The sequence below is a fragment of the Amblyraja radiata genome, chromosome 34 (assembly GCF_010909765.2).
Source record: "Amblyraja radiata isolate CabotCenter1 chromosome 34, sAmbRad1.1.pri, whole genome shotgun sequence".
NCBI classification, from domain to species: Eukaryota; Metazoa; Chordata; class Chondrichthyes; order Rajiformes; family Rajidae; genus Amblyraja; species Amblyraja radiata.
In genome coordinates, this window is record NC_045989.1 from 7,649,749 (window position 1) to 7,662,571 (window position 12,823).

The window sequence follows — 12,823 nt, forward strand, 5'->3', positions numbered from 1 at the left end:
ATTTTAATTTAAATTACAACCATTTCTGGCTTTCAACTGGACAAAAAAGTGCCAATTCAGCAAAAGCAACCTTAGGTTTTCATGGGGGAAAAAAACAAAAGTGCTGATGTACTTGTCAGGCAGTTTCTCTGGCTAGGCAATGTTTCGGGTCGAGACCCTTTTCAGACAGGTTGTAATAGGGGGTAGAAAGCTGTGAGAGGTGGTGGCAGAACAAGGCCTGCCAGGGTATAGGTGGATACGGACATGGGAGGTTTTGATAGTCAGATGGTTGGACAAAGGCCAGGGATGGGAAGAAGACAGAAAGCTGTAAGATACGGAAAGCAGGGAAAGCAGAGGAGCCGGAGGAAGAAATATAGCCGGAAGTGGGTAGGGCAGGGGAAAGGATTGTTGATGGGTAGTTACCTAAAACTGTAGAATTCAATGTTCATACTGTTGAGGTGCTGATCCTCCAATTTGTGACTGGCAATGGAGGAGGCCCTGGACAGAAAGGTCAGTATGGGAATGGGAAGGGGAGTTAAAATGGTTAGCAACCGGGAGATCCAGTAGGCCTTGGCGGACCAAGCGCAAGTGTTTGGTAAAATGGTCACCTAGTCTACGTTTAATCTCGCTGATGTACACATCGGGAACACCAGATGCTGTAGATGAGGTTATATATGGTGCCTGAGAACCGCTGTCTCAATGGAAGGACTGCTGAGGTCCCTGGATGGAAGCGAGAGGGGAGGTATAAGGAAAGGTGTTGCCCCTCCTGTGTTTGCAGGGGAAGTTACAGGGGGTGGTGAATCTGTGGAATTCATTGCGGAGGACAAGTCAATGGATATTTTTAAGGCAGAGATAGATAAATTCTTGATTAGTACTGGGTCAGGGGTTACGTGGAGGAGGCAGAAGAATGGGGTTAAGAGGGAGAGATAGATCATCCATGATTGAACGGCGCAGTGGAGGGGAGGAGGTGGTTTGAGTGAACTAAGCTGTGGCTTTTCACGAAGCAGGTGATTTTATTATTAGTATTATTTTATTTATTGCCATTCGATAAAAACATGCTTCCACATGGATCATGAACGAAAATTTGTACTCAGGTCCGAGCAGCGTCATAGGGCAGTAAGACATCCATAAAGTGCAGTAAAGACATCAATAAATTCTAACTTGTATAAAAACCTTCCACAATAAAATCTAATAATAATGAGCCTATAAATAAATAGTAAAAAGTAAAAAAGCAGCATGGTCAAAAGACAGCAGCATAATAATGTCTATAGCAGCAGCAGTAACGGCAGACAGCTCACTGAGGTAGAGAGGGTTCAGACAGTGAGGTAGGGAGTTTAAAAGTCTCACGGCCTCGGGGAAGAAGCTGGCTTTCAGCCTTGTTGTCCTGGCCTTTATGCTGCGCAGCCTTCTCCCTGAGGGGAGGGGGGGCAAAGAGTCCATTGGCCGGGTGGGTGGGGTCCTTCGTGATGTTTGAGGCTCTGGTCTTGCACCTGCTGATGTAAATGTCCTCAATGGCAGGGAGGCAGTTATTTGTGATTTTTTGGGGGCAGATTTGACCACCCTCTGCAACGCCCTCCTGTCAGCAGTAGAGCAGTTGCCGTACCACGCTGTGATACACGATGTGAGGACGCTCTCCACCACACACCTGTGAAATGATGTCAGGACTGGTGTCGTGATCGCGAGAGCTTTAGGTTGCAGTGAGGTATTAACGCTCTCAGAACAAGGAGAGGCCCCACAGTGACCGCCTCCCAGTCGCCCCAACCCCTCACCTTCTGGTGACTGGGCGCCGTGCCCGCACGCTCCTCACGGGCTCGCTGTCTGCACTGCCGGCCTCATCATCATCATCCTCCTCCTCCTCCTCCTCATCACCGTCCTCCTCCAGCTCCTCATCCTCATCCTCCTCAATCTCCGATTTGGCATTTTTCCAACTGCAACACAAACGAAACACGGTGTTTGTTTAGTTTAATTTAGAGACACGGCGCTGAAACAGGCCCCTCGGCTCACCGAATCCACGCCGAAGGGTCTGATTCCGCGCGCGTATCTCTAAACTAAACCATCAGATTCTGCCCGTGCTGCCCTGGGAACACGTAATACACATCCACGCTGCGTGGACGGTAAACATCACCTCCCCAGCGCTGGGAACACAAACGTTTCACATGGATGGAAGGAAAGTACTAAGATTTGTGCACGGTGTTGAATCATGAACCGTCTGCACTCACTTTGTGGCTCTCCTCCTTCCTCGTCGCCGCGGAGTTTCATTCTCAGAATTTTCACTGCTCTCCTGCTGTTTAAAAAGAAAACATTTTGTGAACGTTGCACTGCGACTCCCCCCACCACCCCCCCTTACAGAGATGGTCAATGCCCCAAGACCCAGCCCCCCACCCAACTCATTCATATACGTAAACTCCACACTCCACGCAACTCCGCGACATGCCAGCAGCGTTTGTAACACACCACTCCCTGCCCCACACAAGGCTAGTGACAAAGACAGGTGTTGAGAGGACTCCTTTGCCCCCTTCCCTGTCTCTTTGCCTTCTGCTCCATCAAGGGCCATAGCTTTAAGGTGAGAGGGGCCTAAATTTAAAATGACATAAACGGGGAAGCATTTTTTACACAGCGGGTGGCGAGTGTCGGGAACGCACTGCCAGCGTTGGTGGTTGAAGCAGGTGCAATACTGGATAGGCATGCGGTTAAAAAGGGAATGGAGGGATATGGATTATGCGCAGGTGGATAAGAGATGATCTTGGCATCATGTTCGGCACAGACAAGAGTTGCCGCCAGAGACCCGGGTCCGATCCTGACTATGGGCGCTGCCTGTACGGAGTTTGTACGTTCTTCCCCGTGACCTGCGTGGGTTTTCCCCAGGAGCTCCAGGTTTCTCCCACACTCCAAAGGCGGGCAGGTTTATGGGCTAATTGGCTTGGTAAAATCGTAAATTGTCCCTCGCGTGTGTAGGATAGTGTTAATGTGCGGGGATCACTGGTCGGCGCGGACTCGATGGGCCAAAAGGCCTGTTTCTGCTCTGTATCTCCAAACTAAAACTAAATTAACCATTGTGGGCCGAAGGGCCTGTTTGTATGCTGTACTGCTCTATGTTGTGTGTGTTAAGGATTGCCTCCCTTTTCCTGGACAGCCCCTCCCTGGTGGTCTTTCCGCGCACCCTGCCGACATCTAGGACACTGACTGTAGTCCTGGCATTCCCTGAGTGACACAGATCGTGGGATTCACCCACTGACGCGGGATTGGGAATGAGTGGGATGGCGAGCGAAGAGGAAGGCTTAATACAAATAAGAAAGTCAGATCGCGAAGAAGGGGAAAACAGTACGATCCATATAAACCCACCCACCAAGACGCAGCCAGACTGAATGCACATCTATTCCTGGCCAATCACCTTTCCTTAGAATAACTGCTGAGACGTTATTTAATCATCAAGTTAAAATTTAGCCAGTGCTAATTCTGTGCAATCCTCCTGCTTCAAACTCCTGCAAAAAAAAACTTCCAACCAGGCCAATTTTTCAAACGCAGTCTGACTCACAAGTCAATCGATTTTCTTAAAATGAACTTTGCCAACAGGCACCAACTGCCCCTCGATTGGAAACAAACGTTTCACCCAGCGGTCCGGGGCAGATCGGGCTGCGCTCTCCGAAAATTAATTAAGAATTCGATCGGCTACCTCGCTGAAGGGGAGACCGAGAAAGAACCACATTGGTGCAGGACTGTAACCTGCATGTCAGCCGCTGCAGTTCAAATGTAGCCTGGCGTGAAGGAAGTGCTTCAGAAGATGCTGAGAGTCGCAAGAAGGCACTACACAGAAAGGGCGGACAGATTGCAAGCATCAACCAGTCCATCAGCTGCTGAAACAAAAATTGCCCCTTCCCAGTGAGAGGTATTAAAGTTATTGTGGTCCCATATATTTCACAGTGCAGCCGAGCTTCAGAGTAGAACTGTATTACTAACATAACGTCTCTTGGTTCACCCTCCCTTGCCCCTAGTCATAGAGTCAGAGTCATAGAGTGATACAGTGTGGAAACAGGCCCTTCGGCCCAACTTGCCCACACTGGCCAACATGTCCCTGCTACACTAGTCCCACCTGCCTGCGTTTGGTCCATATCCCTCCAAACCTGCCCTATCCATGTACCTGTCTAAGGCTTCTAAAGGTTGGGAAAGTCCCAGCCTCAACTACCTCCTCTGGCAGCTGGTTCCATACACCCACCGCCCTTTGTGTGAAAAAGTTACCCCCTCAGAATCCTATAAAATCTTTTCCCCTTCACCTTGAACCTATGTCCTCTGGTCCTCGATTCCCCTCGTCTGGGCAAGAGATTACCCGATCTATTCCTCTCATGCTCTGTTAATAAGGTGAGGCTATGTCCCGATATAACACCAGGTATCACTGTGGTAACATCCTGCCTGCTTTCCTGACTGGAAGGTTTTGGGGAAAGTTGATGGGAGATTGGTTTGGGAGGAGGAAGGTTGGAATCGGCAGGGATTTACACTTCACCTGCAACTATCGAAGCTGGAGCCTTGAGCAATAAAACAAAATGCTGGAGGAACACCAGCGGGTCAGACAGCATCTGTGGAGGGAATGGACAGGTGACTTTTCCCTTCCTCAGAGTCTGGCTCAGATCACGGTGGATGAACAGGAGGGCAGCAGGATTCACCGAGGGGGCTGAGAAATGTCACGACCCGAAACACTGCCTGTCCTACCCCTCCACAGATACTGCCTGGCTCGCTGATGGACACAGGAAGCCGGAGTAACTCAGCGGGACAGGCAGCATCTCTGGAGAGAAGGAATAGGTGACGTTTCGAGTCGAGACCCTTCTTCAGACTGTTGAGTTGTTCTGGCACTTTATGTTTTGCTCAAAGCTTAGGCATCTGTAGGCTCAAATCCCGCTCTAGTGATTTCAGCACGTCACTTCAATGGGACACGGAGGCAGCGCTGGAAGCACTAACCTATGGACAAAATTTTGCACCAGGTCCTGCATGCCCCTGCAGCATGGTGTTGGAAAAGTAACGGCGGGAGTCCTTCCTGGTGTTTATCCCCCAAACCTCACTAGCAAATATACATTGTCCACTTGGTATGACAAGGTCTTTGTGGGATGTCAGCCTGGGTAAACGTACTCTCATGTTTACCGCATTAACTCCTCGGTTACAATGCAGAAGTATAACATTGGCTGTCATGGGTTTTAGGACAACCCGACGTGGTGTGAACGATGTTACAGGAATGCAAGGCCCGTTCTCATCCACTCCAACAACGGGGCAAGCTTTCTTTACTAATGGAGACTGGTCTTGTAATCATTGAATGCACTGCACTGTGGTATCGATTGTACCTTACACGGCACGGGCCTGCAATCAGATGTCCACTGGTGCTGAGTTAGCTGGTCTAAGTCAGCCCAGCAGCAGAAAAGAGTCATGATGTTGGATACCATGGGAAGTGGCCCTTGGCCCACTGAGACTAAACTGGTCTAGGTCAGACCTAGTAACAGAAGCATATAGTTATCCAGCATGATAACCAAGCCTTGGGCCCACTGAGACTAAACTGACCTTCAACTATCCATTTACAATCATTCCATGTTATTTGTTTTAAAGTCACTACTCTGGGCTTCTGGGCTATGTGGGGAATGGAGAAATATGGATTATGTGAGATTAGGTAAGTGTTGGTCTTTGGTATCATGTTTGGCAGATTTTGTGCGCTGTATTGTTCCACGTTCTACAGAAACAGGCTCTTCGGCCTACTGAGTCCACATGGATATCAAGCATTCTTTTCGCCCCCACATTCATTTTATCCTTCCGCATTTCCATTAACCTCCCCCAGATTTTCCCACCCACCCTCTCAACAGCGGCGACCGACAGAGGCCAATTAACCTCCTTGGCATGTGGGGATGGGAGGACAGCCAAGAAACAGGGGGGAGAACGTGCAAACTCCACAGAGTGAGCAGCTGGGAGGAGGAATGATTGCCGGAAGTGTGCGGCAGTGGCTCTATGGGCTGTGCCACGCGAGTGGTCTCATCCTGGGCTGGCACAACTGAGAACCAGATCAGCCAGGCCCCAGGCTGTAGATGGCCCTTCACGCACCACTGTTGAGGCCAGACACAGGTAGAGCACAAACTGTACATTATTGAAACAGGCCCTTCGGCCCACTGAGTCCACGCCGATTATGGATCACCCACTCACACTAGTTCTATGTCACTCTACTTTCCAATCCACTCCCTACACACTTATTACAGACGCCAATTCACCTACAAACCCACACGTCTTTGGGATATGGGAGAAAACCGGAGCACCCAGAGGAAACCCATGCAGTCACAGGGGGAGCGTGCCAACTCCACACAGACAGCACCCGAGTTCAGGGCCGAACCTGGGTCTCTGGCACTGTGAGGCAGCAGCTCTACCAGCTGCGCCACCGTGCCGCCCCTTGGTGCAACAATGTTGGTTCCTAACGAATAAGGAAGGACCTCATGTCTGCCAAGAAAGCAAGAAAAATGCAATAGGTTTGGGAGTGAGATGGGGGTAAGAATGAACTTCATTTTCTGGGTAGTAATGAGAGGAGCAAGTAATAGAAACATAGAACATAGATGCAGGAGGAGGCCATTCGGCCCTTCGAGCCAATACTGTCATTCATTGTGATCATGGCTGATCGTCCCCAATCAATAACCCGTGCCTGCCTTCTCCCCATATCCCTTGATTTCACTAGCCCCTAGAGCTCTATCTAACTCTCTCTTAAATCCATCCAGTGATTTGGCCTCCACTGCCCTCTGTGGCAGGGAATTCCACAAATTCACAACTCTCTGGGTGAAAAAGTTTTTTCTCACCTCAGTCTTAAATGGCCTCCCCTTTATTCTAAGACTGTGACCCCTGGTTCTGGACTCGCCCAACATTGGGAATATTTTTCCTGCACCTCGCTAGTTCAGTCCTTTTATAATTTTATATGTTTCTATAACAGTCAATGGATTGGAGACACAAAAGGCTGCAGTAACTCAACGGGCTAGGCAGCATCTCTGGAGAAAAGGAACAGGTTTTGTTTCGGGCTGAGACCCTTCTTCAGACTTGACCCGAAACGTCACCTATTCCTTTTCTCTAGAGGTTCTGCCTGTCCCACTGAGTTACTCCAGCCTTTAGTGACTGTCTTCAGTTTAAACTAGCCTCTGCAGTACCCCCATACACAGTCAATGAATTGGTTTGGGATTATGGGCGCAATGTTGCTGATTTAGCACAAAACTGTTAAGACAGCATTCTGCATTTAAAATACACCTGATCTTCCAAAGGCATAATTTCAGGAAAAGTGAGGGACAAAATGCTGGAGTAACTCCAGGAATGGGTGACGTTTTGTGTCGAGACCCTTCCATCACCCATTCCTTCTCTCCAGAGATGCTGCCTGTTCCGCTGAGTTACTCCAGCATTTTGTGTCTTATCTTTGGTGTAAACCAGCATCTGCAGTTCCTTCCTACACATTTGAAGAAAAGTGCTCTGGATCATTTTGGGAATGATTGGGAGACCTTACTTGGGAGCAGAGTTACTGTGCGGGCTTCACTAGCCGTTTAACCTGGCGAGTCCCCGATCTTAAAGACTTATTTTCTCCACTACTCACCTCTGCTCCAGCGTTAAGTCGAGCCGGTTCCTGTCTGCTGCGGTTTGACCTCCTAACCCCATACACATCTGGGTATTCTTCCCACATCTGCAATATAAACAGACCATCATAAGGCCTGTACCCTCCCACCTCTTTAATTATACTAGACTTTTATTAACAAAATGCCAAAAACAGGTCTTAGTTTTAATATTATAGTCGAGCAAAAATAAAAAACACTGTTTAAATTCGGATTTTTAAATGACGCTGATGAAGTCCTATTTAAGATTATTTCTGCCTTTGAAGTAAAACAGTTCTACCGTGAATACAGATGTGACAACGACTGTTGTACAAAACGACGTGCTTCAGGGATCCGAATAACTTTAAATGCATAGAATGAGACATTGGTCTAAAGTTGCATTAACTGAGTCAGCACCAGAGTGGCACAGGAAAAACTTCATCTTTCCTTCCTAACCCCACAGAAAGAAGCTTCATCGCAGTGTTCTGGTTCCAGAAACTTGTTACTGTGGTTGTCCTCGCAATAGCCTTTCCTGACACATTAACTGTTCAGAGTCGGGACTGCAGGTGGAATCCACTGTGGCAGAGACATGCGCTGTTATACACATCTGTTGACAGTGGTGTCACACTGGGAGGGAAGAGGGTGATAGAGCCTCTGTGGAAACTGCACAAACACTTCTCTTCCCCACCACTATTTCTGTGAATTCCAAATGACCTGCCCAGCTGCACGAGAACGGCAGTCAACTGACTTACTGATCGATTCTCAGGTCTGCTTTATGCTTAAATCTTACGTTTATTCAGGCAACACTAGGTAGAAATAACTCCCCAATCTCTTACCAGCCTGGACCAAGTTGTTTGTCATCTATAATCAACGATTTGAATAAAAATATACAAGGAAGGAACAGCTTCTTCCCCTCAGCCATCAGACTACTAAACTCAACTCAAACAAAAATCTGACCTTTAATAGCCTATTGCAATTTATATGCTTATTTATGTGTGTGTATATATATATATATATTCAATGGTATATGGACACACTGGTCTGTTCTGTATTTATTTATGCCTACTATATTCTGTTGTGCTGAATCAAAGCAAGAATTTCATTGTCCTATCTGGGACACATGACAATAAACTCTCATGAACTTGAACTTAAATTGCAGAGGACACTGAAATAGTTGGCACTGTGGATAGCGAAGATGGTTACCAAGAATGAAATCAGGATTTTGATTAGCTGGGCGAGTGGGCCAAGGAATTGCTTGTGGAGTTTCATTCAGTTAAGTGTGAGGTGTTAGATTGTGTTCAGTAAACCAGGGCACAGTGAACAATACAGAGTGTTGTGGAGCAGAGGAATCTAGGGTACGGATGTCAGGGATTACGGGGAGATGGCAGGAGAATGGGGTTAGGAAGGAAAGATAGGGTCAGCCACGTTTGAATGGTGGAGTAGGCTTGATGGGCCGAATGGCCTAATTCTGCTCCTATCACTTATGAACGCATATAGTACATTATGAACCTATAAGTATATAGTTCCCTGATCGTGGTATCGCAGATAGGGTGAAGAAAGTCTTCATCAGTAAGAGAATGGAGTATAAAACTTGTGATATTGTGTTCCAGGTGTGTAAGATGTTGGTGAGGCCACATATGGAGTATTGTGTTCAGTTTTGGTCGCCCTGCTATTAAGAAAGATGCCATTAAGCTGGAAGTGCAGAGAAGGTTGACGAGGATATTGCCAGATGAGAATACATTGCCGAGGAAGCTCTGAGATAGTTCTTCAGCGTCAAACGCAAGGGTACTGTATTAGCGCAGCAAGTAATTAGGGAGGTAAATAGAAAACCGGGGACACAAGGAACTGCAAATGCCCCTTTACAAAAAAAGACAAAGTGCTGGAGTCACTCAGCGGCTCCGGCAGCATCTCTGGAGAAAATGGATAGGTGGCGTTTTAGGTGAGACCCTTCTTCAGTCTGAAGAGTACTGACCTGAAACGTCACCTATCCATGTTCCCCAGAGATGTGGCTTGGTCCAGTTACTCCAGCAATTTGCGCCCTTTTTAAAGTAGAAAAGTGACCTTCATTTCAAAGTCGGAGTGTCGCTGCACTCATGCTAAGAGGTCATTGTTAGGGACTCCTTATTGAGGAGAGATGCTGGCACAGGAGGCAGTTCAGAAAAGGTTCATCAGGGTGAAGCAGTTACCTTGTGCGGAAAGGCTGACCCGCCAAAGCCATTATTCCTTTTAAGTCGAGACTTAAAGCTCATCTTTACTCTCAAGCCTTTCTTGACGTCCTCTGAGGGAGGGCTATATGTATGTATTTATGTATGTACTTAATCTATGAACCACTGTTGTAAAACGTTAGTACCTCCACCAATGTAAAGCACTTTGATCAACGAGAGTTGTTTTCTAAATGTGCTATAGAAATAAAAGTGACTTGACTTGGCTTGACTATATTCATTGGAGTTCAGAAGAGTTAAGAGGTGATTGATTGAAACAGGTAAGGTTATGCGCGGTAGGAAGGAACTGCAGATGCTAGTTTACACCGTAGACACAAAATGCTGGAGTAACTCAGTGAGACAGTAACTCAGCATCTCTTGAGAAAAGGAATAGGTGACGTTTCTGGTTGAGATCCTTCCTCAGACTGAGGGTCAGGGGAGAGGGAGGCTAGAGATATGAAGAGGTTCAGAACTAAACAGAGCCGACGCCGATGACCAAGGAAAGGTGGAGCCCACAATGGGTTGGCACCAGGGGCTCGATGAGGGACAAGATAGAGGAGGCTTGCCTTCATGGAGGATTCTAGAACTGGGTGTGGGGACACACAAAGTGCTGGAGGTCAGACAGCATCTCTGGAGTACATGGGTAGCTTAAATAATTGGGGAGGGGGCACAGAGCAGCCCGGCATCCATTTTGAATCACAACCTCACCAAGCCATGAATCTTTGAAAAGTTCTATCCAAGGGGTCAGTGCCGACAAAACCTTGAATATATTTCAGGCCGATACAGACGCATGTTTGGTCTCCGGACGAGCCCAGTGCTACGGGAACAAGCAGCGAGGATGAGACGAGGCCATAGTCAGAATAGCCATGGTCTCATTGAAGGAACTCTGTGGTCTACTCTCTGGTGAGAGAACAGCTTGAAATAAGCTACACAGATGCTGTGTGAACCCCATTGAAAAGCCACAAGAACAGAGCAAATATTCACCGATGTTTGTTTTGCTGTAAAATATGTTATTTTACATAAGAATAGGCTCGTGTTTTGGACTGTCCATTGCCCCTCTCTCTGCAATCTCATAAATTCATAAGACATCGGAGCAGAATTAGGCCATCGCCCCCATCAAGTCTACTCCACCATTCAATCATGGCTGATCTATCTTTCCCTCTCAGCCCCAGTCTCCTGCCTTCTCCCTGTAACCTTTGACACCCATACCAATCAAAAACCTATCAATATCAACCTAAAAGACCCTGCATCTTCCAAATTACTCCCAGAAACTCCTGCCATTGCTGCTCCAGTCATTCCGCCAGGGTTCCTTTCCAATCAACTATAGCCAGCTCCACCCTCATGCCTCTGTAGTCACCTTCACTCAACAATAATACCGACACACCTGATTTCATCTTCACACTCAAACTGCAGGCTGAATTGTATCATATTGTGGTCACTACCACCGAGGGGTTCCTTCACCTTAATCTCCTGAACAAAATCCGGTTCAATACACAATACCAAATCCAGACTCGCCTTTACCTTAGTAGGCTTGACCACAAGCTGCTCTATGAAGCAATCTTGGAGGCACTCTACAAATTCCTTCTCTTGGGGTCCAGTACCAACCTGATATCACCAGTCTAGCTGCATATTGAATTCCACCATGTCCACTAGAACATTACATGCTGATTGTATCTCCTGATGTAAATTGTACCCTACTTTCTGGCCACTGTTCGGAAGCCTGTATATAATTCAATAGACAATGGACGCAGGACTAGACCATTCGGCCCTTCGAGCCAGCACCGCCATTCAGTGTGATCATGGCTGATCATCCTCAATCAGTACCCCGTTCCTGCCTTCACCCCATATCCCCTGACTCCGCTATTTTTAAGAGCCCTATCTAGCTCTCTCTTGAAAGCATCCAGAGAACCTGCCTCCACCGCCCTCTGAGGCAGAGAACTCCACTGACGTCCACAGAATTCCTATCAGGGTCTTTTTACCCTTGTAGTTTCCTAACTCTACCCACAAGGATGCTCCATCTTCTGATCCCATGTCATCCCTTGGTGAGGACTGAATTTCATTCCTTCCCAGCAGACACCTCACCCCCGTTGCCCACCTGTGTCTTTTCGATAGGATGTGCATCCCTGCATGTTCAGCTCCCAGCTCCGATCTTCTTTCTCATCTAAGCCACCATCACAAGCCACCATCTTCCAGCCTTACTAGAAACGTGGTTGCCTACGTTAAACCAGCCTTCCACAGAGAGAGCCCAGCTCCAAGAACAGTAATTTGTGGTGGAATATTGGTGGGATGATATTGGTTCAAATAGCTCAGTTTGATTATGTAACTATGAATCATAAAAACTAATAACTTTAGAGTGAAGTGCTAGAATACATTTCAACCTGATTAAGGTGGCAGAGAAATGCAGATATATTTGAGCTACAAAGGATTTGTCATTAGTTCGGTCATATCAGTACAAATCCTGTGGCAAGCGGGACTTGTATCCTGTTGAGTCCGAACTTCATCGAGGAACACAAGTTATTGCTGGAGAAACTCAGCGGCACAGGCAGCATGTCTGGATTAATCTCCTGATGTAAATTGTACCCTACTTACTGGCTACTGTTCAGAGGCCTGGATTAATCCAAAAGATGCCACCTGTCCCACTGAGCTACTCCAACTTTTTGTGTCTGTCTTTGGTTTAAACCAGCATCTGCAGTTCCTTCCTACACAAGTTATTGCTAACAGTGTAATGCTTTGTTGCATCGAGGGACAGCACTGATGCCCATTCCAACTGTCCCTTTATTTGGTACACATTGTTTTCCAATCTTCTATACATTACGTCCTGTTGAGTGAAGATTCCACGGCCAAAACACATTGCCGCAGGCATGGACAGCTGGAAATCTCTGCCAGGTCACACTGTGGGAAATTTCAATGCAAGAACCTAGGGGTATGATCGGCAAGTTGCAAACCTTGAGATGCACCACTAATCCAGATAGATCTCTGCCAAATCTCTCACCTCAAGAACTTCCGGCCATGTTCAGAAGGTCAGTGGCGACTGGGGATACAAATATATTTTGGAGTGCAGTG

The 12,823-nt window shown here is 47.3% G+C and overlaps 1 protein-coding gene across 12 annotated transcripts in view; it reads right to left on the reverse strand.

The window, feature by feature from the left end:
• chd2 (chromodomain helicase DNA binding protein 2) overlaps nt 1-12,823 on the reverse strand; it is a 110,604-nt gene that overhangs the window by 65,931 nt on the left and 31,850 nt on the right. For 9 of the 12 annotated variants that reach the window (XR_004416802.1, XR_004416806.1, XR_004416805.1 and 6 more), the window contains exons 4-6: nt 7,565-7,651; nt 2,199-2,263; nt 1,749-1,907 (exon numbers count right to left, since the gene is read on the reverse strand). Coding sequence is in view for 7 of the 12 variants with exons in the window: in XM_033050133.1 (XP_032906024.1) it covers nt 1,749-1,907; nt 2,199-2,263; nt 7,565-7,651 (311 nt within the window). In the remaining 5 variants the exon portion in view is untranslated. The remainder of the gene's footprint in view (nt 1-1,748; nt 1,908-2,198; nt 2,264-7,564; nt 7,652-12,823) is intronic. The other 3 variants (XM_033050128.1, XM_033050131.1, XM_033050130.1) reach the window with 3 other exon arrangements.